The 27532-nt window shown below is 39.3% G+C and overlaps 3 protein-coding genes across 24 annotated transcripts; 2 read left to right on the top strand and 1 right to left on the bottom strand.

Moving 5' to 3' along the window:
- Positions 1-432: 432 nt before the first annotated feature.
- MED31 (mediator complex subunit 31) lies at positions 433-5049 on the top strand. Of its 2 annotated transcripts, none has more exons than XM_040650103.2 (4): positions 433-481; positions 1928-2005; positions 2681-2777; positions 3538-4848. In XM_040650103.2, exons 1-4 carry the CDS (start codon positions 445-447, stop codon positions 3725-3727), a joined length of 402 nt encoding a protein of 133 aa, XP_040506037.1. In that variant the 5' UTR covers positions 433-444; the 3' UTR covers positions 3728-4848. The 2 variants fall into 2 exon arrangements, with proteins under 2 accessions (XP_040506037.1, NP_001308524.1); NM_001321595.2 differs by lacking the exon at positions 433-481 and adding an exon at positions 658-702 and having other exon boundaries at positions 3538-5049.
- TXNDC17 (thioredoxin domain containing 17) lies at positions 4869-7138 on the bottom strand. Its single transcript, XM_415925.7, has 4 exons — positions 6974-7138; positions 6178-6259; positions 5852-5927; positions 4869-5170 (listed from the first exon to the last, which is right to left on the bottom strand). Exons 1-4 carry the CDS (start codon positions 7113-7115, stop codon positions 5102-5104), a joined length of 369 nt encoding a protein of 122 aa, XP_415925.1. The 5' UTR covers positions 7116-7138; the 3' UTR covers positions 4869-5101.
- A 69-nt stretch (positions 7139-7207) lies between these two features.
- KIAA0753 (protein moonraker) lies at positions 7208-27126 on the top strand. 21 transcript variants are annotated; one of them, XM_046902727.1, is made up of 19 exons: positions 7208-7453; positions 7626-7731; positions 8059-8170; positions 8902-9514; positions 10789-10895; positions 11175-11237; positions 11963-12178; positions 13271-13481; positions 14256-14485; positions 15465-15634; positions 17388-17477; positions 17688-17775; positions 18199-18282; positions 18851-18970; positions 19528-19698; positions 20725-20806; positions 23189-23309; positions 23483-23707; positions 25502-27126. In XM_046902727.1, the coding sequence occupies exons 3-19, from the start codon at positions 8078-8080 to the stop codon at positions 25617-25619; spliced, it is 2802 nt and encodes a 933-aa protein (XP_046758683.1). In that variant the 5' UTR covers positions 7208-7453; positions 7626-7731; positions 8059-8077; the 3' UTR covers positions 25620-27126. The 21 variants fall into 21 exon arrangements, with proteins under 21 accessions (XP_046758683.1, XP_046758682.1, XP_046758681.1 ...); XM_046902726.1 differs by having other exon boundaries at positions 8066-8170; XM_046902725.1 differs by having other exon boundaries at positions 7626-8170.
- The last annotated feature ends 406 nt before the right edge of the window (positions 27127-27532 follow it).

A 27532-nucleotide genomic window follows, 5' to 3' on the forward strand; every position in this document is an offset into this window, starting at 1 on the left:
TTCCCTCCCTTCTGTCTCCTTCTGCTTTGGAAATGTTCAACAACGGCTCATCCAGTACAAAGTTAAAATGAATGTTCCGGGCATACAGTCATCTTTTACCCTTCACTGCTCAAGGGTGCATGCCTATGAAAAAAACTAAACGAGAACACTGATCCCAAAAGTACCTTCTAATGGATTTGGAACTGTATTGCCTAACTGGTAACAGCTCCCTTTCAAGACAAGGGAAAAAAAGTTACTCCAACTTTAGTCAAGAGGTTGGTCTTCTACAAAATGCACATCAGTAAATCAGTGATGTTAGAGCATGAACAGCTCAGATATGGAATATGAGGCCCTCCTGGGAGATCTTCAGTACTGATGGCTTGCTCATGGCACAATGATGAAAACATAAGTGCAAAGATCGACGGGAAAAAAAAAAAAAACAAAAACAAAAGAGGTCTTAATGCCATGTCTCTGCCTCCCAGAAGAGCTACAGCAGTGCCAGGTAGGTGCCAGGCCCGTGTCCCGCAGCCGACGTGGCTCCTACCGCGAACCCTCCTACCTCACGCTCCCACAGCCTGGGCCGCACGGCCCGCCTCCGCCACCGCCTTCCCAGCTTGCCTCGCCGCACCTCCCGCCGGGCTTCCGCCTACCGACAGCGGGTGCTCCCGCCGCCATTTTGAGCCTGGGCGGGGAGGGCAGCTCGGCAGGCCGCCATGGATGCAGGTGAGCAGTGAGCGGACGCAGAGGGGGTCGGGCAGGGTGAGTCCGCCGGGGTCCCTGCCGTGCAGAGAGCTCGGGCCGGTTCGGGAGCGGGTGCCTGGGGCTGGACAGGCTCTGAATCGCTTTCCTCGGGAGAGGGGTTCGGGACAGAGTCTTGCTGTCCTGCCCTCCTGGCTCTGCACTGCTCAGGCCGCTCCCGGTTTGACCCGTTGGAGCCCTTCGCGTCGTTCGTGGAGACACCGCGGCTCTTACCTTCCCGGACACCGTGGCAGTGCAGGCGTCGGAGGCATCCCACGTTATATCTGCGGTCGAGGAGATAAATCTTTTATGGAGACCCCGAATGGTTGGATGGAAGGGACCTTGCAGATCGGCTTGTTCCAACTCTGCCGCGCTGGGGACCTCCCGCCAAAGCAGCCTGCGCGGGGCCCCTTCCAGCCTGCCCTTACGCACCTCCGGGGATGGGGTACCCACAGCTCTAGGCCTCACCACCCTCTCGGAAAAGAATGTCTTCCCAACATCTAACCTGAATTGACTCATTTTTTAGTTGAAAGCTGTCCCCCCTTGTCCTGTTGTTTTCAGTCAGGGTGAAAAGTTAAGTCTCCATCTTTTTTTATAAGTTCCCTTTCCATACTGAAAGACCACAGTAAGATCTCCCTGAGCCTTCTCTTCTCCAGGCTGAGCAAGTCCAGCTCCCTCAGCCTTTCTTCATAGGACAGTAGAACTTGTGCTGACCCCTGGGGTATGTCACCAGTGTCCACTGTACACCATTAGTGTGAGACCACTGCAGCATTCTCACTAAAGTGAGACATCTTTGCACAAAACAAACAAAGCAGCCTCACAGGAAGCATTTCTTAAATTATGCGCAAGGAAGCTTTCAGTGAGCTGTTTGTAGTACTCTTTCCTTACCTTGTTAAATTTTCCTTGTACTAATACCAGGTCCCTTTCTCTTCCCTTTTCCTTTATTGTACATAAAGAGTGAGAGGGCATTTCTGTTATTTGCATCGTGTTTAGTTGTTTTAAAAAACCAACAGTACTTGTGTGGTATTAACATGGGCCCAACACCGATTCATGTCATAGAAAAGACTGTGCTAAATGAGCCCGTATTTATTGTGGGCTCTTACTGGTTTATCTCCTCTTTAAATGTTTTTATTTGTGTGGCTCAAATTGAGAAACTGACTTTCAAAACTATCATGTGGATCCAGTTTTCACTTTTTTTTCATGTGATTAGATGATACAGGAAATCGACTTCGGTTCCAGTTGGAGTTGGAGTTTGTTCAGTGCCTAGCAAATCCCAATTACCTCAACTGTGAGTACCTAATGTCAGGATCCTGAGAAGTTAATGTTATTTAACAGCTTAATGATTACAGGTAATGTTAAACAGTTTGGTGGGGGGCGGGGGGAAAGGCTAAAGAAAGAAAAAGGAAGAGGTCTTTAACAGGATAAAAGTAGTCTGAAAATAATTTAAGTTGTCCAAACTTCAAAGGTGAGGTGGAAGAGGGAGGAAACGACACCTTTAAAATGTGAAATTAATATTTATTGAAATAAAATGCATCTATTTGGTGGAGAGTAAATTTACATCTGTAGTAAAAACTAATGATAATTTCTGTTCAATCTAAGAAGTATTCTTTTATCTGAACCCAGAATTTAACTAATGCTAGTAGTAGTTTCAGGTAGAGTACTTCATTTCTTTGGTTTTCCCTGACAGTTTTGATGTGTCAGTTCCTATTTTTGAAAACTCCACATCCTTGTTGCTGTATAAAAGTTATATGGCAGAGGAGATGAGACTAACTTACCATGCTTAGAATGTTGACTTAAGATATATTTTTCCCTTTCTATTTATTTTTTCTTGAGTTTTAAAAACTTGCAATGATAAAATTATGACTTAAGTGCTTCTTTTGTATAGTTTTGTGAATACGTATTCGTGAGGTTTGGCAAATTTTTCATATTTCTGTAGCTGACAATTCCTTGTCTGTTATTTCAGTTCTTGCACAAAGAGGATACTTCAAAGACAAAGCTTTTGTAAACTATCTTAAATATTTACTGTATTGGAAAGAGCCTGAATATGCAAAATACTTGAAGTAAGTACTAAAATCCCTTGGGTTTCTGCATTTTTATGATTTTTGCTTTCTGTTATGTACTGTAAAGTAGCATGTCCGTATTTCTCCATGCAACCAAAACCTGCACTGTGTTTATATGCAGTATAAATTTTCCTGATTCCTGTAGTCTGGAATAGACAGAATTAAAGAACGTTTCATTCTTGACTTATGCATGGAATTTTTTTTTGCAACCTTTATTTGCACCTTGTATCTGCATAAAACAAGATTATTGAACATCATGGGACAAAACTACTTCAGCCTACTAAGTACATTCTGAGAGTGATTTTTGCACCGTTGATACCTGCACAAGGAATCATTTTTTTCATTACTGTAATGTAATAGTCAGTTACATTAAGGAGATTTAACATTAAATCTCCTTCAGTTTTTGAAAAGTTTTTATTTGCTTTAAATGAGCTCTGGAAACAGCTATTCAAGTTAATTTGCATTTATTTTAATGAAATCTAATCTTTAGAAAAGTTATTCTAATCAGGTATGTGTATGTATTTCTATTGTTATTGGATTCTGTGTTTTCTAGCCAAAGGAATATTTGGCTAGAAATATTTCTAGAAATTCTAGAAAGGAATACTGAAGGTATTAAGTTACAGTGCATGGAATATATACAGCCCTCAGTGTTTCAGGTACTTGAGTACAGCATTAAATGCCTAAAATAATAACTGGAGAGATACTAGAGACTCCAGTTTTAGTGTACTTCATAAAACTTGTTGGTTTTTTTTCAATCCAGGTATCCTCAGTGTTTGCATATGTTAGAGCTGCTCCAGTACGAACACTTTCGCAAAGAACTGGTAAATGCTCAGTGTGCTAAGTTTATTGATGAGCAGCAGATTCTTCACTGGCAGCACTATTCACGGAAGAGAATGCGCCTCCAGCAGGCACTAGCAGAGCAGCAGCAACAAAACACCTCTGTAAAATGAAAAGCACTTGGAAGAGTGATGATAATGTGTACTTTGCGTTAATTCAAGCATTTACAAGAAAGGAAAGAAGTCTGTCTTCTGTAGGTTTTGCTGCATGCATACATTTAATTTTTGATTTGTCAGGTGACTTTGTCTTTCACCAACCTGTAGCAACAAATTTACAACAGGAGACTGAAACACATACTTCTGCCATTTCTTTTGCAGCATGGGTGATCTTGTTAAGAGTATTACTTCTGGTATTTGTTCCTCTTGAAAACCAAACCTCCTTTTTGAGGGCACTGACATTGCTCTATCAACAAAAAGTGTAGTTCAGAAGTTCTTACAGCGTAGGTATGTTCCGCAGAGAACAATGATATGTCTCTGATTGTGACTAAGATGTACTGCTTCTTATGAGCAACGCTGAAGTGATGATGATTGTTGCTCAAAATTTAATTTGTAATTTTTTTGCCAGAGCTGAGCTATTACATGTCCATTCTGTTTACTTGGGTTTTTTTTGGGGGGGGGAGGCGGGGGAGGGGGTTGGTGGGCAGGGATGTCTTAAGAGTTCTCTTGACAGTGTATTTTAGAGACAACAAATGAAGTGTGAAGAGATGAGAACTGCCAGAGTGGAGCAGAGAGAAGAAATGATAAACTTTAGTGGAACAGACAGAGCTATAGCCTGTTTCCTTCTTGGGTTCTGTTACAAAGGTGTAAACGCTTGCAAAATTGGAGAAACATTTATCATATGTTCCTGTATAGCTCTTGGGTTGTTATTTTTTTTTCTGTAAGAGTGCAGATCATGGTAGCTGTGAGGGATTTCATTTTTATATTTTAGATTGTGTTCATGCTGTATTCATATTGTATTTCATATTCTTGTAGGAGTAGGTGCTGGCAGTACAATCAGTGATTGCTAGCCCTCAGCTCATACTTGGTGCTGAACAGATAAGCTGTTAAACATTGTTGGTGTTAAAAATTTGTCATAACAGCTTCAGCAGCTGCATAAAATTAATTTCAGGAAAAAAAAAGTATTTTTTCTGTTTCTTCTACCTGCTCCTCTCCACCTCCCCCTCCTCCAGTATTAAAGCTGAAACTTTCATTAAGTATTACTGTTCAGTAAATGTAGGCTACTGCCTTGGTTTATATCTTGAGCTTGGCTTCTTTGTAAAGAGACTTGGCAAACTCAAATTTATTTCAACAAAAAAGAAAAGAGAACAGTTTTTTGTTGCAAGACTTTAGTGGAAGGTTTGAACCTAGAATTTAATGACATTTATCTTGATTAGTCAAAAGTAATTTACCATGATAGCTTGGGAGGAAAAAAAAAAGGCGAGGATTCCACGAAAGCACAACACAGTTAACAAGATAAAAATCTTCATAAATGATTGACTACTGAAGGAATTAGTCTTCAGTAAACAACATACGCACAAGATCTGCTTTAAAACATTCTTCTTCAACCAACTTCTGAGGCTGAAAGAAAAGATTTTTTTTAGGAGTCATTAAAAATTTTGTTCTGGACTAGAGCTATTTGAACCTAATAATATTAGCCATACTACAGCAACTGTTCTTGCTAGATCGCAAGTGGAGTGGAGAAAGCAGTGCAAGGATAAATGAAAAATGCCTTTGTGTTTTCTGTTCTTTGAAGCATTCCTACAAAAGTAACTGCTGATTTAAATAATGGGTCCAAGTTAAAACTTGGTGTGGTATGTTAATGTTTCCAACTAAAGAGAGTACACAGGAGTGAGAGCTGTAGTCTGTCTGAATTAGGAGTACGCTATACACAGTCCTCCACTCCTATAATTCAGCATTTGGAGTTCTTAATATTTGAGAAGCTGCAAGTCAGAAAACTGACAACATGTTGCTAAGTATTTAGCCTACCCTCAAACAAGATTTGTTAAGTGCATGTATTTTATTTGATAAGTTCATTACAGAGAACATTCTATGGAAGGTAGTTAGTTCCCTGAGAGAAAACTAATCTGTTTGGGCTAGAAAAAGTGCATGGATAAGAGCAGAAAGGTGTCCCACACTGTCTATTCTGAAACAAACAAAGGTATCAGAAAACACAGACAGCAAACACATTTACTGTCATAAGCTCCTGTCAGTTTCCCACATGAATGCATGTAGATCCATAGCATACAATGAATGACTTACTGTTCCGTATTTAAGCAGTGTAGGCACTCCTGTTAGTTTCAGATTCTTCCTGAATTCATTGTTAGGATCTTTCCAGCTGTTCGTAAAGAGTGTAGTTAAACAGAACTTGTAAAAATACAGTTTGAAATTTGACTGTTAAAATTCTTTCAAAGGGATGATTCTGCCTCCCACCTCCCTGGCCTCCTCATTAGAACAAGCATGCAAATAGTCCACTTAAGGAACTGTAGACCTGTACAGTCACAGAACTAACTCAGTCATTAGTACCAACAGGTTAGTTAACCTCCAGCGAAGTAATGTCAGTTGTTAGCATTAAAACAGTTACTTACTAGGCTCTGTCTCCAACAAGACAGTAGATGAACACTGATTCATCAGGCATGTTATGAAGTTCCTTCCTCACAACTGGTTCAGCTAGAGAGTAATTTCTCAGTGTTAATAGTTAATACGCCATGCTACAGAATCATGAGCATTTAGTCTGATCAGCAATGCTGCTAACCAACGCTTTGTCTGCTTCAGGCAGAGATCTATGCTGTTTCATGTGGTCATCCATAAGCACTGCAGAATGTATACATTCCATGTTAAAGGGACCAGACTTGGCACGAAGGCCAATTGCTGCTCTGACAAGTCAGAACATGCAGTCTGGAAGAGACTGAGCAGAACAGTGGCTGCCCTGTGTAATCCGGCCAGTATGATCCAGAAAGTTCACTGTAATGCGTTCTAAGGACCTGCCTTCGTATTCCACTCCCGGACGTGGATTCGTGTAAGATTTACATCGAATTGTTTGCTCAGACAGAAAAACCATCCTCTGCGCCAGCTTCTGCTGAACAGCGTTACATTCCACGCGTGGGCGGCTCCCAATCACAGCGGCCTGCAATGGCGGCCGGATTAACGACGGAGGTAACTGCAGCGGGAGACGGCAGTCCGCCCCTCTCCACGCGCTCAGAGGTTCAGCCTCCGTGCCACGACCACCTGGAGTCCCCACCGCGCGAACCCCAGAAGGACGCCCGGCGCCGCTCCGTCTGCCTCAGACCAATGAAAGCGGCTGCCGAGCGCTGTGCGCCGGCGCGGGCCGAGAGTAGGAGGCCGGAGTTCCTAGGAGAGCCCCCGCGCCCCCCCGAGCCTCACCCGTCACGCAGTCCGGGCACCAGCTCCGGCCCTCGGCATCCTTGTCGCCGCAGAAGAGCGCAAAGATAGGCCGGCCGTGGTAGCGCTGCGCCGTCTGCACGAACTCGCTGTACCCACGGACCTGCTTCTCCTCCCAACCCATGGCACCCGCGGGAGGCGGCAACTGAGGGCGGGAAGGCGCGGCCGCCCTCAGGCCCGTCCAGCATACCGTACTGCGGCGCCGCACTGCTTCCCGACGGCCTCAGCGGCGGCGGTCGCCGCCAGCGGGTTTGAACCGCTCCCGCCAGCGGGACGGGCCGGGCTCCTGCCAGGCGCGCGGGGCTGCTGTGCCTTCCTGCTGGTGCCTGAGGCGCGGCGCGAGGAGCGGGCCGCTGCGTGTCGTCCCCGGCGGGGTTCGGGTCGCTGGTCGCAGCTCGCGGCTTTCCGCTGCCCTTCTGGCCTGGGGCGGCGCGTCGTGACGGAATCCTCGGGCGGGCGCAGGTAGGTGAGCTCTGGGGCGGTACGGGCCGAGCTGAGGAGCAGCGGCAAAGTCCCGATTCGGCTGCTAAAGAAGCAGCAGCTTCGATTTTTAATTCCCGAGGTCAAATGCAAGAGATATAATTTTCTGATGATCTCGACACATAGCTTATATTTCAAATTATTCTCTTTGAAGAACGCCCTGTGATCGACGTTCCTTTGGTGATAAGGCATGACCCTGCTGCCTTGAGCACTGCCCTACACTGTTCTCATACTTTTGCAGTATGCTGTTCCCCTTGTAGGTAGGTAACAGCTATGGAAGTCCTGCAGTGTTCTCATGAGCCGAAATGTGAGCCCCATGGCCTGTGGCGGTGCTCCTCAGTGTTTCTGGGAGTGTGTAGAAGAAGGATATAAATGGTAAATGTTGCATTAAGTAGCAGGAACATACTTTCCACTTTGCACACTGCCTATATAAAGTCACTTGATCTACTTCCTGTTTGTGTGCTTCCTGAGATTGGTTATCTGTTTGTTATTCACATAAAACCTGGGATTCCTTTTCAGAGACAGAAATAGCATATTATTCTTCTTGTATCCATAACTGTATTCTAAGCAAAAGACAAATAACTCAGTTTTCAGCATCAGGTCAACATGATGGGACCAAGCAAGCCACCTTTGTCTGATGCTCCACTTAGACCCACTACCCAGCTATACAGGAGTGAAGCAAAGTCTTTACAAACACAGGTATTGTTTGACTTTTTCAGCAGTGCTGATGTGTTTTTCATTTGTGATTATTACAAAAAGATGAGTGAGACCCATTTCCTGGGATAGGCCACTCATGAGTGTCATATCTTCATACTTGCTTTCACAACACTGTCGCTCATAATCTTAACTCTTTTTTTTTCCATGCATGGAACTGAAACTACACCTGTAGATACTATTTGCCTGTCTTAGCCTCGTACTTTACCATATAGTCACTGAACCTAGAAACTTTATTCTATTACTGCATTTTAGTTTTCCATTTCTCCTTCATCATGCATCCATCATCATTTGTCCATCTGTTACCTTTGTAACTCTGCTTCTGGTATGATATAAGTAATACCTTTTTGTATTACTAATGTAGTTGTTACAACTTATTAATTTTGTTGCTAGAATTCTTTAAAATCTTTGTAATGGTATTGTCCGTTACCTGGTCATTTTGGAGCAGATTTTTCATTGTGGGTGCTTACCCAAAGGTGCAAATAAGTACGCAGTGTTATTTACAAGAATATCTACATGCTTAATTCAAGGTCATTTTGAATACTGGCATTTATCTGAGTGGAGGGAATCCTTGCATGCGCTGGCGAAGTAGCGTTGTGACAGAATGCACTGTAATATGAAAGAGGCTTTGTTTTCCTTACTGTTGTGCACTAGAGGTGTCTCATCCGTGTAAAGTGTTCTGTGTAACATCAATTTCTGTTTACACTTTGAAACAGCTCCAGTTTAATAGGAATGTTCCAGCAGTTCCGGAAAACTTATCTCTCAGATTCTCTAACCCCCATCCAATTATAATAGAAAAACTGAAATTGTCTAATGATCAGAGAAATCTAGCTGAAAGTGATGATCCCAGCGTAAGAAGCTCTGGCATGTTTTCAGTGATTTCTGAAGAGAGACTAAAATTGGCCATTCATCTAGCCAAAAGGGACATAAAACGAAGGCAACTTGAAGAGCAAGCGAAACAACAGGTGTTTGGAGATGCTGTCAATAAATCATTGTTGGCCCAGAAGTCACAAGAGCAGAAGAACAAAGTGTCTGAAAGTCTAGAAAAGAAAAGTGGGCTTGAGTTTCAAACTCGGCTGAAATGTCACCAGAAACTTGTCCAGCCTCCCAAAATGAAGACTACCACCTCTGATACAAAAGTATATCTCTACACGCCAAATGAGGGAATGTTAATACCGGCTGTTTTGGGCTCTTCACTCACCCATAACACAAGACCAGACCCCAAGACAAATGTTAAAATAAAGGAAAATAAAAATATTTTTGAAATCCAGCGGCTGCAAAAAGAATTAAGAAGTTGTGTCCAGAAAATTGAAGACCTAACTAAAAAAGGTGTAAGACTAAACAATAATTATTATATGTAAATGCATGAGAGTTTGTTGATTTGTTCTTCTTTCTACTCATTTGTTTGTTTGTTTTTGACTTGGATAAAATCAGATTCATTCTGGATTTTTGAGAATGGAAAAACAAGTGGAATAGTTAGCCAGGATAGGTAATAACAAGGTTTAGTGTCTTTGAGTATTTGTAGTGAGTTCCAGTTCAGCTCCCATGGCAGTACATTAGTGGCAGGCTATTTAATAACCTAATATTGATGTAGACATATTAGCTAGAGCTTCTGACTGCAAAATGCAGTACCGTGATTAACCACGTTCTTAGCTGTGATAATAGTCAACAGTTGATGTCATTTTACAGGTCTGACTTACCTAATTTATAGGTGTGCAGTGTAATGATTAATGTCCTTTCCGACACTGTGGTGGTCTAAATACCAAAACACCACAGAGCTCCTTACGCTTATTGCCTCCTCTAGCAGAAGAGAGGAGAGAACAGGAAGAGCAAAAGCAAGAAAACTTACAAGTTGGGAAGTAGGTAGCTTGGTAAGTGAAGGGAAGATGGAAAAATAAAACAGATGATGCAGTGGCAGTCACATGCTGTCTCCCAAAGTAGTCCAATGCCCAACCAATCTCTTGGGTAATGGCTACATTTCTCCCTTCACCCAAAACTCTTTTTTTTTTTTTTTATTGCTGAGCGTGGTACTATATAGCGTGGAATATCCCTTTGGTTTGGTTCAGCTGTTGCAGCTGTGACCCCTCACAACTTCTTGCACACCCCCTGCCTACTCACTTGGGGGACAGAGTTGGAAAAAGAGAAAGCCTTGGAACTGTGCACCTGCTCCACAGCAACAGACAAAATGTGGATGTGTTATCAGCACTATTTTAAGTCTTAAATCCAAAACAGCTCTATGCGTGTTACTATAAAAAAAGTAAACCCATCCCAGCCAGACCCATAACATTGCATTGGTCCCTTTATAATAACTACCTGGATGTTTAAATTTATTTCTAATTTGGGGTGTTTTACTTGCAAGTTTGTCATGAGATTAAGGAATCATGAGTTATTTTGTAAACTGTATCTGAAAAGATTGTATGAGAGTATTTAGTCACATGCTAAGCAGATACATAATGTAGAGTTAAAGTAACTAGTTTGCATTACTGCTCCAGGATGCTCTGCGTGAAAGATTCTTGTTGCTAAATTATGATTGTTCATTTGGCTTAAGGGAGATTTTCACATGTTAAATTAAGACATAAAACTTAATATTTCATGCTTCTCAGAGAGAGATGAAGAAAATTTAGATGCTGATGAAGAGCAACAAGTTTGCACTCAAAGGCAGAAACAAGCTGCACGGTCAGCTCAGATGCTGTATGTACTCCAGCAACAGGTACAACTAGCATTTCAAGTTGGGATGTTTATTGTGATAAATTTGACAGAAGTGAAGTGAAACAAGAGAGATTAATGGGAATGTGTGAATTTCCCTGACATTCTAGTTTTGTTCTGAGTGTTGTGACAGATTTCGCTTATAACTGGTTTTAGAGATACGAGCATCATTGTTGGGGAAAAAATAACTTTCACTCATATGTTACAGTGAAAACTTATTGTTCATTTATAGACACGGAGCTAATTCTAACTGATTTTCCCCACTCCCCCTCTTGATGAACAGGTAAAAGAAATTCAGGGTGATTTAGAAAAACTGAGTCCTCATAAAATCAAACATACTAAAAAGGTAAGACGAAATTATCACACAGAAATTTATCTCTTTTGGTCTCATGCTGCCTTTGTACCTTCCATCTTTTCCCAAGTTTTTATCTGCCTACAGTACACTGGTGTGGAAAAGACTGTTGGCCTTCTGCTTTTATGTGGTTTCTAACTCCTACTTCATTCCACTTGCTTTTCTGAATAACACTCTGTTCTACTCTTGACTATTATTTTTAATTTTTCTCATTCATGTCACTCAGTCATAGCCATTCTTTCTGATTTTCATGTTAGTCCATGACCTTTCAGAAAGATAATGCTGTGATAATTGCTACTGTTCGGCCAGTATTGCCTCATTATTCTCTTGTGCTTTTCCGTCCATCACTTGTATTTTCTTTTTCAAAAAGAAAATAGGCACTAGGGGATAGAGAATGTCCTGCAGATGTGTTTTTGTACATTGGGATCAACCCATGCCTTTATAGGCATAAAACATTAGAAACACCAGGAGTTATAACACTGTGCTGTTTTAGCTGAAGCTAACATTGTATTTGATCTGTGGAGTGTTGTGCAATACCTTTAGAAGACTTCTTAAATGAATGGTTTGTTTTCCCTGAAAAGTGGCCTAATCTCCATCTGAATTATTCCAAATCTTGAATGTTTATACATGAAATGTTGGTAACAATTCTGTGGATAGTATAAACAGTATCAATATTCACAGAAAATATAGGTACTAAAGTATGTTTTTCATTTTTCCAGTCCCGAGCAGTATCCAGATTGGCAGCAGCACACAGAGGAGTTATACGAGCCTTGCAGGCATTTGCCAATCAGTTTACTCATCAAACAGCGCAGTGGATTCCTACCCACTACAAGGAGCTGGGCAGTCTCATTCGACAGCTGTCACTCTGTTCTGCCAAACTAGAACTAGATTCTTCAACTTCTGACGTTATAATAGATATTTTGATGCAAGTTGAGGTAGGAATAAGTATTTTATTTTTGCAGGATATCTAACATATCTAACTTTTTTTAATTAAAAGGCCATATTTTTTAATAGCTATGCTTCTGATGTTCATAAATAATGGTAGTCTAAATTAATTTGCATCCTGTTCATTGGAGCTTACTGCTGCAGTTTGTGTTGATGATGTTCTTGTCATTATTCACTGTCCTGGTGGGATGAGGACTGGTTGTGGTAGTGGTAACAGAACAGAAGTTTCTGATTCATTTCCCATTTTCAAGGTTGAAAGAATTGCATTTGATATGTTGGTTAAGTGTTAAATGTCTATTGTTCTGCTGTGCATCCTTTAGTCATCAGGACTAGCAGTGTCTCTCTGCCTCACATACAATGGTGAGCGCAGAATTGTGTAGATGGTAGCTATAATTTAAAGCTCTCTGCCCTTCAAATGACTTTTGTTAGTAATATCTGATGTTTTATAACATCTGTTGATATAATACAAAAGTTCTGATTCACATTTCCTACTGTAGTTTCTAACTACAGGTTTGGTTTTTTTACTTTTTTAAGTAATAACCTATATAACCGGAACTACTCTACAATCAGTATTTAATTCAAATAAAAACAGCTGATTCAATAGCTGCAAGATATTTACCTTAAAATATTGTTCTAATTGTAAGAACTATGTTTTTATTGTTCTGAACTGCTTATAAGCACTTTAACAGTAGTTGCTTCAGAATAGGAAAGGAGGGAGAATTAATATTGTACTTCTCAATGGAAAAAGTTTGTCTTACCTTAGTCATGTGGGCATTTTTTTTGTCTGTAGACTTTGTGTCCATTTGTTTTTTAATGTGCTTTAAGTAGATAATTTGCTAGTCAATTTTAAATTAAAAAAAATGTAGACCTCTTCTTATATGATTAAGTTGATCAAACAAAGATGCTTCTGCATGAGCAAGCCGTCAGGATTAGTCACTACAAACAAAAAACCAAGCAAGCAAACAAAAAACCAACAAAGCCACATTAAAAAGTTCCAGTTACTCAGAATCTCTCGAATTTGTTTTTCTTTATTAAGTCATGTTTACTGAGAAAGTAATTAAAATTATAAATATCTGATGCAGGATCTGATTTCGTTGCTGGAAAAGAAACAAACTCCCAAAAAAGTGAAGAAATGTCTTTCCACATCTCATTGCAAATCTCCAGTGAACACTGTCACATTTCCAGCCAGAAAGCAGCTAACAATACCAAAAGGAGAAAATAAGCCTCTCATCGTAAAGGAACGACATGGACAAGAACCTAGAAAATCTTCAGCTGCCAGAGGTCTCTTGATTGGTTTGTATTTTATTACTAAACTGTTAGTTAACTTACACTCTGCAGTTCAGTTTTTTAGTGAATTACATATTGCTGGGCAAGAAGTGTGTAAGAGCCCATATACAGTCATCAGAATTTCCTTAGTTTGTTAAGTTTCTCTACTTTTGAAAGATTTTGAGAGATGTGGCTTTTGTTCTTGACAGTCCATTCATCTCTTCTGCGTGCTAATCACAGTCTTAGTACCTAGAGACGCATTAACTAATAGTTAAACTGAAGTCTCTGTTTTTCACTGCTAGATTGAGATGCAACCTTTGGGAATTACTTCTCTTTATTCTTCATTTACCTTATATATGAAATGGACTTTATTCTTTCACAACGTGTTTTGAAATAGTTGATAATTACAATATTTTGCCACCTCATGAAATCTATTATAGTTTACTACATGACTGTGTATGTGTCCATGTTTTTGTGTATGTATATACATTTATATGTAAATTCAGAATGTGTATTTTCTTGTGTATATATATTCATATGTGTACACATACATAATGCTAAATCCTCTCTTCAGTTAATCACTGTAACAAAGGCAGTTACTTTAATACTTGTCAGGAAATATGAGGTTTTTTTTGTTGTTGTTAGTTTTGCTTTTAATTTTGATATTTTTGTATTATGGTAGAACTTTAAATGTTGTGGTTGGGTATATCTAGCACAACAGAAAAGTCAGATACAGACATTAAGATGATTCTTGCCCCCTTGATCTTACAGCTGAAGGTTTCTTAATTATTTTTGATACAGATAAGCATCAACATGTTGCAAAAAATTCAGCAGTTCAGAAGATGAACAATCACGCTCATATACTGCATGATAAATTCCAGGAAGCAAATGATCTACCCACTCCAGAAAGCAATACCGTTTTACAGGGAAGTCTAGATGCACTGGTGAGATCTAGAGCTGTAAAAAAAGATCCCATCCTTCAAACTGGCTCTTTAAAGAAGAAAGACATATTATTACCTGCAAAATCACAGGTATGCAAGTTTTAAAAGAATTTATGCTTTCCTCATCTTGGCCTCTGGGATTTGTTATTAGTGTAAGGCACTTTCAGACTTTGTACTTCCTCATATCTATCTATCTATATAATAAATAAAATTAAAATTTTATTTAATTTTATAATAATAAAATAAAAATATTTTTTATAATAAATAAAAAAATATATTTTAATATGAGTTTAGGAGTATAGGGAAATAAAGGGTGTTATTTGCCTATGTTATTTCTGATGTTATATTTCATCAGTTGTTTTTTGAAAGTAGTGTTGTTGCTTATCAGAAATGCACTGTACAACTAGGAACAACGAATAACAGGATGAACAAGGAGAACTGTTTGCTGAAAACTGGTTTCATTTTTGAAATTAATGCGATTAGATTTCAGTTAGGAATTAAAGCTGAAATGTCATCCTCTTACTGGTCATCTTTTGTCATGTAAAATGCCTCTAGCAGTATTATTGTGCTAATGTTAATGTTAGTAGGTGACATTTTTTCTGCTTGAAGAATTTCAGTTCAACACCTTTGCTCCATGTGCACTTCCATGTCAGACAGCATTTTATCAGACTGCCCCTCTGCTGCCATCTGTTGCACAGAAGTAAAATGTAACAGAATACTGGCGGAAAGGTTCAACCTCTACTACCATCCCACCAACATCCACCTCTGATGTTGTGGGCCAACTTAATAAAATAAGGCATTAGTTCTGGAGTGGACCTCGCAATTTGATAGCCAGATGAAGTGTTACCTTAGAAATGCTTGCAAAAATTATAGTTGCAAAATTTAAGCACATCTTGTTACAGCACAGTTGTACTTTCCTTTAAACGAGTTGTAAATCCTCCATATGTGTCAGCTGTGCAATAAAGCAAAGAGACATGACTTCCCAACAAATTCTAAAGCAGAATTCAGAATACTTTAAGAATTAGGCAACGGAGATGCATGTTTTTAATGTAATTGTGTTAATTTTAAGGGAATGCCTAAATCTCTAAAACCAAGGCAGGTGCAGCCTCCAGGAAAGCATGCCCGATTTCAAGAGACAACTATAGCTTTTCAGTTAAAAGAGAACAAACGATTTGTTAAGGAGAGCAGCATACCCTGGATGCCTCCAAGCCCTACATCACTTCCTGCTTCACCTAAACGGTATGTTCATGGTTTAGTGGATCCAGTGTTCACCCTACTTTTCTGTGGAAATAGTACTGTATCTGTACTAGTAAATAGGATGGGTTGGGCCTGTCTCTCAGACTACAGAGGCAAGTGGCATAGTGCAGCTTACAACTGGATATTTGTATTTTTTTTTCTCACTCAGACTAAAGTGGCCTCATTCACACAGTGTGGGGAAAAAAAAATTGCCTTATGTTTTTCCTGGATCATATCTGAATATCATCTGGAAGTCACAGGCCAAAACTGCACTAGGCAAAGCACTGACAGTGTACATAGCATGCAGCAGAATGGACATTCACTTGCCATGCTGGTGCTCTGGTTAAATTTTTACATTTATTTAATTAACCTGTTATTACACTATTTGTGTCTGTCAGTACTGCCATAATGGTTTTTGAAACTCATCAGCTAATTTCAGTTCAAATTGACAGAGGGAAAAGTAACAACAGTATGTTCCTTCAAGTGCCATGAAATTACTCATCTAAATGAAGAGTTTCTATTGGTGCCTTCTCTGGCAGAAGTAATTCAGTCATATTAATCACAGAATCATAGACTATCCTGAGCTGGAAGGCACATCCACAAGGACCATCGCGTCCAACGCCTGGCTCCACACAGGACCACTCAAACTCTATGTCTGACAGTGGTGTCCCAGTGCTCCTTGAGCTCTGGTAGCTCAGGGCTGTGCCCACTGCTGTAGGGTGCCTGTTTCATGCCCATCACCCTCTGGTACAGAACTGTTTCCTGACCCCCACCTGACCTTCCCCTAATGCAGTTCCATGCTGGTCTCTCAGGCCCTGTCACTGTTTCCAGAGAGCAGAGCTCAGCACTGCCCCTCTGCTCCCTGTGAGGAGCTATAGGCCACCATAGGTCTCCCCTCCTCTAGGCTGAACAAACCAAAGAGACCTCAGCCTCTCCTCACATGCCTTGCCCTCCAGACCCTACTCCATCTTCATAGCCCTCCCTTGGTTGCCCTCTAATAGTGTTACATCTTTACATTGTGGCACCCAAAACTGCACACGGTGCTCTAGGTTTTATCTGTGGAAAGCTTGCTATTTCATAGAAGTTGTTTTGAACTATTAGAATTGCAGCAGTGAAGTAATATGTATTCCTTCCTTTTCCTAAGATTTCATTCTTTCTCAAATTAACTTTGTTAATCAGTCCCTCTCCATTTCTGAAGGTGCAGTTTGCTGGTATGTCCCTTACTCATTTTTCCATCTAAATATTTTATGCTCTCTAAATGTAGTTAACCTACTGTCTCAGCGTTGCAATGAGAATACAAGTGTGATCTCCTGTTCCAGAAGGAGAACATATGTTTTTTTTTTTTTCTTTGTCTGTAATATGGTCTAGCTTTGTTTATGTAAAAAAATATATTGAGCATTCTGGAGACTCAGGTTCCCTGCATTTAGTTTGCTGCACTGTTTCTGCCAGTTGAACCAGAAGATCCAGCTGCTGGATCTGCAGTAGGCAGTGTGCATTGCTGAGGAGCTTGTCTATCTGGACAGTATTTGCAGATAGCCATGAAGTTGTCTTTTCACCAGTAGCGTAGGGATGATTGAAGATTGCTCGTTCTCAGATGAATTTCCTGGCTTATATGATATTGAAGCCAATATTAATTTTCTCTATAAATGTTTTCAAAACTTTTATAAACTAACATTCAGAATTTGATTATTTCATTCTCCAGTTGTTATAACGCGTGTTTTGTAATTCTCTTTATGTAATTGTCTTATATTTGAAGACTAGCATGGCGTGAAGCAGAAGCTTCAAGAAGAATGAAAGTTCTGACTGACCTTAGCAGAGGAGAAATGAAAAAAGTACAAGAGTTAAGGTAATTGCTTGCTCAGAAGAGTTAATAAATGATACCAGAACTCGATACAGTCTTCCTACTATCCCCACCGGCAATATAAAAAAAACCTCTCAACTTTCCACTTCCCAAAAAAGTGGATTTATATTGTTTTTTTTATATTTATTTTCTTATTCCTGTTGTTATGCCAAATTTTAAAATTATCATTTGTTCTTATTTTGTGTGTGTGTCTAGGTTGCAAGGTGCTTCTCCAACTCAGTATGCAGACAAAGTTGACAAAGCAGTATGTGAGCACCTAGAACATCCATTGAATAGGGCACAGGTAGTACAGTCAGGCTCATGGCAGTATTTGAAGGGTACATTTATAAAGGGTCAATATAATGTTTGTTTTCAACATAGTGCAAATAAGGAGTTTTTTGGAGAAATATGTCAAATGATTTGTAATCAGTACATCTTGGGACAGTTGACAAGTTTATTTCCATTTCAGTATATAGGCCTTAAATTATCATAACCAAAGTTGGCAAAGCTGCATTCATTATTATTTTTTAAAATCTTTTCTTAGTAGTTTATTGTCAAGTAGTGAACAATCATAACTGTTCTACACTAATCATGACTGGACTTCATAAGATTATTTTAATAATTAATATAATGCCATGTTTAATGACTAGGTATATTTTTTACTACTAGTAATTATGACTAATAATACAGGAGGCTCATTATTCTAAGTGGATTTTTGGTTTATTAGCAGATCAATATTTCCTTGGAATCAAATGGTCATTTGAAGGATTCTTCAATTATAAGCCAGCTTTCAACTCATGCAGCTGAAAAGGTATATTCTATCTACATGTCATAGAGAAAAGCTGAGTTTTTATCTTTGCCATGTGGCAGAATGCATCTAGAAAAGTAGTGATAATTTCTTGAACTTAACATCTTACAATACCTTATAGCTCTCTACAACCTACCTGAAAGGAGGTTGTGGCAAGATGGAGGTCAGCCTCTTCTGGGTAACTAGCACTGGGACAAGAGGGAATGACCACAAGTTGTGCCAGAGGAGGCTGAGGTTGGATATCAGGAAAGATCTATTCTCCAAAAGAGTGGTCAGGCGCTGGAACAGGCTGCCCAGGGAGAGGTGATGGAGTTACTGTCCCCAGATGTGTTCAGTATGTTTAGATGTTGTACTAAGGGACATGGTTTATTGGGAGATACTGGTGGTAGGTGGATGGTTGGACTGGATGTTCTTGAAGGTCTTTTCCAACCTTGGTGATTCTGTGAATAGAGATACCATAGAATGGCTAATGATAGGGCACGGGAGAACAGCTTTAAACTAAAAAAGAGGAGTTTATGTTAGATGTTAAAAAGAAACATTTTGCTGAGAAGGCTGTGAGCCTGTGTCATAGGTTACCCAGAAAAGCTGTGGCTGCACCAACCTTGGAGGTGCCCAAAGCCAGGCTGTAAGGAGGTCCCTACGCAGTCTGATTGGAGAAGGTGCACCCAGCCCATGGCAGAGTTGGAATAAGGTAATCTATAAGGTTCCTACCAACCTAAGCAATTATATGATTATAGTTGGTAAAATCGGACACAACTGAAACCTACAGCTTTGGCCTACGTTTACTTACTTTGTATTCTTCCATATTTACTCATTAACTTTGGCAGCTGTTGTGGGACTTCTCCTGTATGTTCTGTTAAATGCATGTTTTGTAACATGAGGGCCTTCACTTCTTATTCTTGAATCCTGGGTGATTACTGAACCTGTGTTTAGGAACTTAGAAACTTAGTTATGTAGAGATCTTCATCCATGTTCAATGATTTTTATTTGTAGGAATATATCAAGCTGTATTTATTGATTTGGCTTACTGTGTGAGTGGAAGAAAAACAAAATTATTTGGGTTTTCACTGAAAAGTTGTAATGACATTTGGCTTCTTACCAGTGGGTGCTGTAAGAAATATGTGATTTATAAGCATCATTTTTCTCCCTCAAAGCTTTTCTATTTCTTCTTTTTTCCCTCTCTCTTTTTTTTTTCTTCCCCCCCATTGGCTGTGTATATTTTGCTTTTTTTTTTTTTTTTTTTTGCAGGCTGCAGCAAATGCAGATATTCTGAGTGAAAAGGTACTGGATGATCTCTTGGAAGATACTGCTCAGGAATTCTGGAACATGGAGCAGCATAAGAGACTTCAGGCTGAGAGTCTGTTTGTGGCTGACAGTCTCAGTCTGGAGACAATGCTGCAAAGAATGGAGGAAATTGAAGTAAGTTTTTATTCATTGATCTGATAGGGCTAGTTTCTGGTTTACTGACAATAATTGTAATATCAGTAGGTATCTGTGTTCTTTAAAACAAGATCAGACTGGATTATGGTATGAAATGGGAGACTTGGAAGGAGTTTTTTCCCCTTCCAGCAAAAAATTGTGTAAGAATAGAAGGATATTTGACCTAATGGTTTTATAGCTAACTTTAGGATTGGCAGACCTGAGTTTGCTTCCTTCCACAGAACTTTGCAGCTTAAGTTGTGGTATGTGAACAGGAAAATTGGTATGATGACAACATGGTTTACTGTCTCACAGATGGGAAAGTGTTTTAATATTTATGAATTATCTTCAGTTTTTTTGTCTGAGTATGTGTGTATGTGACCGTAATATTCTAACAGCATGAGCATCTCAGGGAAACACATGGCATCAATCCAAAGTATTTCAGTGTAACTTGCAGAGGTTGGATAAATACCTCATTTCTTATCCGTTCCACTATGTAAATACAGGTTGGCATTTACTTGCTTGATTTTTCCCATGCATTACTTTTTTAAACTTTAACAATCTTTTCCAGAGTTTTTGTTTCTAATCTTATTTCAACCTTTCTGTTCAGTTAAATTTATCCTAAATTAGAACTACTGAATTTAGCGCCATTTCCTTGAGATCTATTCATACACTGAAAGCATGAAGCTTGTAGTATACAATATCCGTTTAAGGTGCATGTGTTTGAATTCATTGTTGGTAAGGCAGGAAAGCCCATCAGTTGTTTCACTGAGAGCTGTTGATCTGAAATGGGAGTAGTTGCCATGGTACTGGCAACTAGTTGAATCTTCTAGTCTAGGATTTTGAATGAGATGATTATCTGTGATTTCATCTCTTCCTTTACTCCTTTTCAGTACTACATTAACCATGCAAAATAATCCTGCTTTGACAAGGAGGATCATGACCTGCTTTCCTATCAAGTGATAACTCTTACAGCTGAACTGTTAAGCATGTGTTAATTGATTACTTTTGTATGTTTGAAAACAGAGATATCAGGAAACTGTATGCAGGAGATTCACCCAGATTGTCTACAGTGATTCAGAATTCAGGGCTCAAGAGGATAAAATTGGTAAGTGATTTCTTCAGTGCAACTTATTTTCCTGGCTTTGAATTCAAAGAATTGAAATCAGAATGATAATATGTGATCATATATCACTGTTGTAATGGAAAAGTGTGAATGCTTCTGTGTAAGGTTTACCAAATCCTGAAGAAAGTATGCAGAGGCAAGTTAACATTCACCAGTTTGCTAGAGGTACTCACATTACCAGAGCTGGCTGGCTGGCAAGCTGTCTGCCCCTGCCATATGTAGAACATGGTTTTATGATTTTTGGTTATCAGTATTCCACATCACAACATCATGCAGTGTACTGGGAGTTAAGGAGCAAATGCTTTAGTTCCTGGTACCTGTCTGGAAGAGAAGAAGAACTACGTTCCCCAAGAGCCTTTTCGAGTACTGTTATCATTCCTGCTCAAGGGAACAGATATAAGGGCGCAGGTCATCTGACTCGTCCCTCTTCTCGTCTCACCGTGTTCCCTGTCGGATCGGCTCACTACTGCTGCGCCCAACTGCATGCAAGGCTTCAGTATTAGTGTAAGGCCTTTGGCTCTCGGACAATCTTTCTCTCAATTATTGCTGATTTATATTGTATTATAGTGTGTTATCTTACATTCCGATACTATATTTAGTAAATTAGTTTGTTTCTCCTCGGATCGTTGCCGCTGTTTTTAATTATTTTGGGGTCCCCTGTTTCCCTTCCTGGAGGCGCGGATTTTGCGAAATCCCTCTGCCCCACTAGTTGCGGAACCGGGCCGGACCAGCCCTTAAACCGTTGACAAGGGGGAGACAATAAAGCAACATGAATCAATCTGTCTTGTCAAGGTTATTCACAGAAAACCAGGATACTCAGTTGCAGCTACAGAGCAGTTCCTCACAAACAAGTCTCTTCTAGGTACAGAATCTAGAGGCAGTTTACTTGTGTTTCCAAGGAAATGAAAGTCTTTTTTTTTTTTTTTTTTTTACAGGCTAGTTGCCTGTTCAGGCCATGATTTGTGTTTTTTCCACAAAATTATTCAGACATATTTTGATTATAGGTGCTCTTTTGAGAGGAATGTTTCTGAAAAAAAGCTTGTTTAGCTTGGAAAAGAGAAGGCTCTGGGGAGACCTCATTGTGGCCTTCCAGTGCTTGAAGGGGAGCATATAAACAGGAGGGGCAACAGCTGTTTACGAGGGTGGATAGCGATAGGACAAGGGGGGATGGTTTTAAACTGAGACGGGGGAGATTTAGGTTAGATATTAGGAGGAAGTTTTTCACACAGGGTGGTGAAGCACTGGAACAGGTTGCGCAAGGAGGTTGTGGATGCCCCATCCCTGGAGGCATTCAAGGCCAGGCTGGATGTGGCTCTTCGCAGCCTGGTCTGGTGGTTGGCAGCCCTGCCCGTGGCAGGGGGGTTGAAACTAGATGATCATTGTGGTCCTTTTCAACCCAGGCCATTCTTTGATTCTATGGTTCTGTGAAATACAGTTCTAAAAGAAGAATGATCCATTCTGAGAACAGGCTATTAATTTCTATTTGCCTTTGTTGAGTCTACATTTGCATGCAAAGCACTGCTAGTGTAACTTAGTTGAAAGATAGGAATCTTTAATACATACCACCAGTCATCACATGTTAAGTTTGAATGTTGTCCTTTTAAAGGCGTTTGTCATTCCTTAACTTAGATATTTTCTTTTCTAATAAATTGTGGTTAGTGATTTTAGTGCAGTGAAGACTATATACTGCAGTCTGTAATTGGAGTACATACACTTCAGCTCATCTGTGAGCTGTTTGAATCTATGTCAGAAGAAAGATTATTTTCTAAGTCTGAAATCTGAAACCACTTCACTCTTTATTTTTTTGTTGGGCTCTTCATGACTGGGAATTTGTAAGTCTAAATCTTAGAGTGTTTAATGTATTCTTTCTTTATCCTTCTGTTTGATTGAATACAACAGTGAAGCTACATCAATTTACCAAGTTGTGGATCTGGTCACATACTAACTTTAAAGAAAATATGTTGTTTTACACCAGGTACAAAATCTAACAATAAGTCAGGTAAAGACCCCAAATCTTCTTTCATTTTTCTATGTCTTGGATTTACTGCCAAGCTCTAATATACTACATTAATTTTTGAGTGATATTTTTCTATCTGTTCTAGAGAAGTATTCGCTGATAAAACAAACTACACTTATACTAAAGGAAGAATGTCTAAGATGCTTAGCTTCAATACACCGAGCTCCTGGATATCCTTTCTTGAATTCACGTTTTTAGGGATTTGTCAGCTTTAGTACTTCTCTTTTTTTACCTGAAGAATATGCCTATAAAAGAAGCAAGTTTTTGTGAGGTCCTAACTGCATTAACTGTAGTTTTTTTTTTTCTTCCAAACAAACAAATTTTAATGTTATCTTTTTTTCTTCTAGATCAACAAATGGCATTAATAGCTCAAATACCTACATCTCCTCATTCAATTCAGATAACCAAATTAACTAGACAGATAGAGCCAGAAACTGACATTTTGTTTGAAAAACTTTTTGATGACAAGTAAGTAGAATACATTGATTGTAGACAAAGCTGTGGTGTATTTTGCTATGCACATTCATTATAGTGTTTGTATTAGAGGGGATTATGCTTACTGTTTGAAGTCATTTTCTCATCTTTCAAAAAAATATACTTGATAATCTAGTTCTGATTTAATGAGTCGTTTGTATTTTCAGTGGCACTGATGAAAACAAAGAAGCTCAGGAGAAATTGCTGACTGGAAATTACATTCTGCAGCCCTTGACTCAGAATTCTGTGCAGAAAGAGTCCTATGTTTCTCTCTCGGTTACAATGCACATGCTCCAGAGCATCCTGGATTACAACAGCAAATACAAGCATCACCTAAAGCTTATTTTCCATGAAGCAGTAGGCAGTTTCAATCCGTGGCAGATTGCTGAAAGGTATATGAACTACCTGTATTTTTGAAGTAAATGTATCAGGTGTTTTTTTCTGTCCTTAATTCTTACCACAAGAGGGCATTATAAATCTTCCTATGTAAAACAAGTGTTAAAGTGTTGTTTTAACACTTACGATGTTTAAACATCTAAAGATGTTTAGAAGAAACACTGCCCTGCTATGCTGAAAAGGTCTTGGATACACTAGCTTTATTATATTTTGGAATATTTGCAAAACTCTGAAGATAAACTTTAAAGAGGCCAATAAACAACTGTGTTTTTATGTTAAAATACTTTTCCTTTCTGTTATGTGCACTGTTGTCTGGAGACTACTCACCTCATTTTTCCATTGCTCTCTGTAAGGCCTCATTCAGTGGAACCAAAATCAGTAAGATGCTTCCTATTTACTTCAGTGGCCTTAGAATGAGCACCACAGTATGTTAATTATTACTCCTAAAGTAGAATTAGTATATAAGAGTTTGAAAAAGGAAGCAACAGAGATCTCTTAACACCTTTAAGCCTGAAATGTTTATTCTTTGCTATGAACCAGACTAAGGATAGAATTCCTCAGGGCGCAAGAGCTCTCCATCTCCAGGTGTAGCAAGTCAGGAAAGGAAGGTAGGAAACTGACACTGCTGAACTGATTTCTGGTAGTCAAACTGAAGAGTAAGAAGAAAATGCACAGGCAGTGGAAACAGGGACAGGTATTGTGAGAAGAGTATAAGGAAACTGTTAGGCTGTGTTAGAATGGCATAAGGAAAGCCAAGGCCCAGCTTGAAGTAAACTTGGCAAGGATGCCAAGCAGAACATGAAAGGTTTCTACTTCTAGCTGAAATACCTAAACCAGAAAAGGTAAGTCCAGGAGGCTGTACTCCTCCTAATGAGTGACACAGGCAAGCTGGTAACAACAGACAAGGAAAAGACTGAGGTACTTAACTTTTTTGCCTTGGTCTTCCCTGATAACTGCTCACCACACAGCCCTCAAATGTTTGGTTTGGTAGGAGGGGACTGGGGAAGCAATGTCCTGTAAGTGTAACTGTAAGTGAAGATCAAGTTTGTGACCACCTGAGCAAGCTGAACATGCAGAATTCTATGGGTCCCAACGTGATACATCCCAGAGTCCTAAGAGAATTAGCTGATGTAGTAGCCAAGCCACTCAGTGATATTTGAAAAGTTGTGGCAATCAGGTGAAATCCCTGGTGACTGGAAAAAAGGCAACATCACACCCAATTTTAAAAAGCATAAAAAGGACGACCCGAGGAACTACTGACCTATTAGTCTCTCCTCTGTGCCAGGAAAGATCATGGAGCAGATCCTCATGGAAGATATGTGCAGTGGAAATGCAAAGTCACAGCCTGAAACAGTAATAGAGCATCTGGTGGGAAGGTAGGGCCAACCCAGGGAAGCTCAGCTGCAAGCAATGAACCTAAGTGACTGGAAGGAGTGGAGCCAGGATCCACCCCTTCCTGGACCTCATTTAAGGGCTGGCAGTGGAGGTGAGAGTATCTCTTGCTGGAGATCCCTGCTCATTGCAGTGAAGCTGGACTAGATGACCTTTAAAGGTCCTTTCCAACTCTGAGGATTCTATGATTCTAATTTGGGATATCACACAACACTTAAGAGAACACAACTATTTTGTGATAGTGAAATCTTTTCTTAGGCTTAGTAATAGAAAGAAAGAAAAAGCAGCAGTATTTGCCTTTTAAGATCACAGTGTTTATATTGTTAGTATGAATTAGTGAAGCTTGAAATCTGACCTCAGGCTTTTTCTGTTCCTTTTTCCCCTTTCTTCTACCTTAGTCTTGCAGATGAACTAACAGATGAATCCCTGTTTGATGTGGCAGCAGAGCTGCAGGATGTTTGTGAGGATTATGCTGAAGCTGTGTTCACATCAGAGTTTTTGCAGCCAGCACAGTAAGTGCTTTCAGATCTGCCCCATCTAATCAACCTCAATCTAACAGTTTTATCAGACAATCTAATTTTTCCTATTTTTGCTTGTTTGTTTTTTTGTGAGAGTTTGTTCCCTAAAATGAGTTAAATCCAACAAGAATTCATGTCAGATTTCTGTAGAACCACGATCATAACATTTTTCTTTTTAGACTTCCTGGATTTATCAGGACTGTCTTTTTGTTGTTGTTGTTGTTTCATTTCTTTGGCCAGCATTTCAGTAGAATGATGTAAACTGTTACAGGTGAATGTTTCGATAGGCACACACATCCATTTATTTACCTGTGATATCTTCATCCATTTTTGTGTGTAAACTACTGATGAGAATAAAATACTGGGAAGAGGGTGCTGGGTTTAAGCCATGTCATAGACTTAGCTGCAGTGTGCCTCAATTTTTCTTTCAATTGTGAGAATCTCACTTAACTACCTCATAAAGGAGTTATGGGTTTTAGTTTATTTCTGTCAAGAAAATGCATTGAATTTGTCTGATAGTTGTGTTGGAAGACCAATTCGTTATTGATAGGAATCTAAAACTCAGATGGAAAAGTCAAGAACAAAAACTCTTGGATTTGCTCTTTAGAGCTTTGTGTGTCGTATAATAAAGACGCTGTCTGACCACCATGAGGAATATATGGATTAGTGCTTTTTAGAATGTGGCAATCCAAAGGAAGGATTCTCAGAGCACAGTGCTAAGTAGAGGTAAATGCTTACACTGGCTGTAGATACAACTTGCACTCTTAAGTGAACTTCTGAATGAAGTACCTCTCCTGTTTGTTTTAGAATGTCACTAGTACATTATGCACAGACAAATGAATCCTTTCAAGAGAAGCATGTGATTGAGACTTTCTTCCTTTTTTTTCTTTAAGTTAGCTTAAAATATTTAAATGCAGCACTTAGTGATCCAGCTCTACATTCTTTAGTCTTAGCAATCCCATTAAAATCAAGAACAACAAAATAAATGAAAACTGTAATTTCTGCAATGTAGTCAATAAGTTAATCACTCTACTAGTTTGGGTTATGTCTGGAATGAGCAATGAGTAAGATTTATGGTACTATTTTGGGGAGGTATGAGCTCAGCCCTTGAGGTAACTCAGAAAACAGTATGACATTTTGTATCCTTTGACAAGTTTCTTTACTACAGTAGTGTTGCTCTCATCAGAATAAATTTAACCTTCTAAGACTATTTTTACTTCCTCTTATTTGAACATATTATATTAAAATAATTGTTTTTATTGAGGACTTCTACTGTTTTGTTTGTCTTGAATTTTACACCAGATGTAAGAATGTAAATATTACTGATGTGACTTTGATGTGTGATTTCTTAAATTATAAACACCACCTTTTTATTTATGTAGTTGTATAATAAGTCTACTTTAAAATCAAAAATACTAAGACAAAGTGTCTGTATCTGCATGTATGCTCATGAAAGTATTGTCAAAGTATTCTGTTTTTTAATAAACGATGTGTCTTTGATAGAACTAAGCGTATTTTTAATTTAAGATAATTTTCTTCTTAAACCATTCGGAACAATCAGCACCCAACTTGGCAGCTTTACAATAGTCAGACTACCCTGTTTCTTCGGTGTAACATGGTTTTCTGACTAAGTAAATGTTTTCTCTGCTGTGAGTGGTACCCTCTGATTGATAATGCCAAAGTGAATTTTTATTCTGAATGAGATTTTGTGGTGTTTGTGTGCTTTCTTTAAGAGAAAATCTGTGGAGAGTGAAGACTATAGTTAGAAACCCCGACTTCATACTCTTCAGTCCTTCCTACAGTACCAAACTGATCGATTTTGTACTGTCTATTTACAAATGCAAACTAGACAATTCAGAAAGTTTCTACCCTGAAAATTTTGTAATTGTAAAGTTTTGACTGCATGTCATT

The sequence above is a fragment of the Gallus gallus genome, chromosome 19 (genome assembly GCF_016699485.2).
Source record: "Gallus gallus isolate bGalGal1 chromosome 19, bGalGal1.mat.broiler.GRCg7b, whole genome shotgun sequence".
Classification (NCBI taxonomy): domain Eukaryota; kingdom Metazoa; phylum Chordata; class Aves; order Galliformes; family Phasianidae; genus Gallus; species Gallus gallus.

Coding starts and splice junctions, on each gene's coding strand:
- MED31 (XM_040650103.2), top strand. CDS start 445: ATGTCTCTGCCTCCCAGAAGAGCTACAGCAGTGCCAG. Junction 482..1,927: donor AAGAGCTACAGCAGTGCCAG/GTAGGTGCCAGG, acceptor TCATGTGATTAG/ATGATACAGGAAATCGACTT. Junction 2,778..3,537: donor GAATATGCAAAATACTTGAA/GTAAGTACTAAA, acceptor TTTTCAATCCAG/GTATCCTCAGTGTTTGCATA.
- TXNDC17 (XM_415925.7), bottom strand. CDS start 7,115: ATGGGTTGGGAGGAGAAGCAGGTCCGTGGGTACAGCGAGTTCGTGCAG. Junction 6,260..6,973: donor GTGCCCGGACTGCGTGACGG/GTGAGGCTCGGG, acceptor ATTACTCTCTAG/CTGAACCAGTTGTGAGGAAG. Junction 5,928..6,177: donor CTTGTTGGAGACAGAGCCTA/GTAAGTAACTGT, acceptor CTTTACGAACAG/CTGGAAAGATCCTAACAATG.
- KIAA0753 (XM_046902725.1), top strand. CDS start 8,078: ATGATGGGACCAAGCAAGCCACCTTTGTCTGATGCTCCACTTAGACCC. Junction 10,896..11,174: donor TGTATGTACTCCAGCAACAG/GTACAACTAGCA, acceptor CTTGATGAACAG/GTAAAAGAAATTCAGGGTGA. Junction 18,971..19,527: donor CATGGCAGAGTTGGAATAAG/GTAATCTATAAG, acceptor TTTTTTTTGCAG/GCTGCAGCAAATGCAGATAT.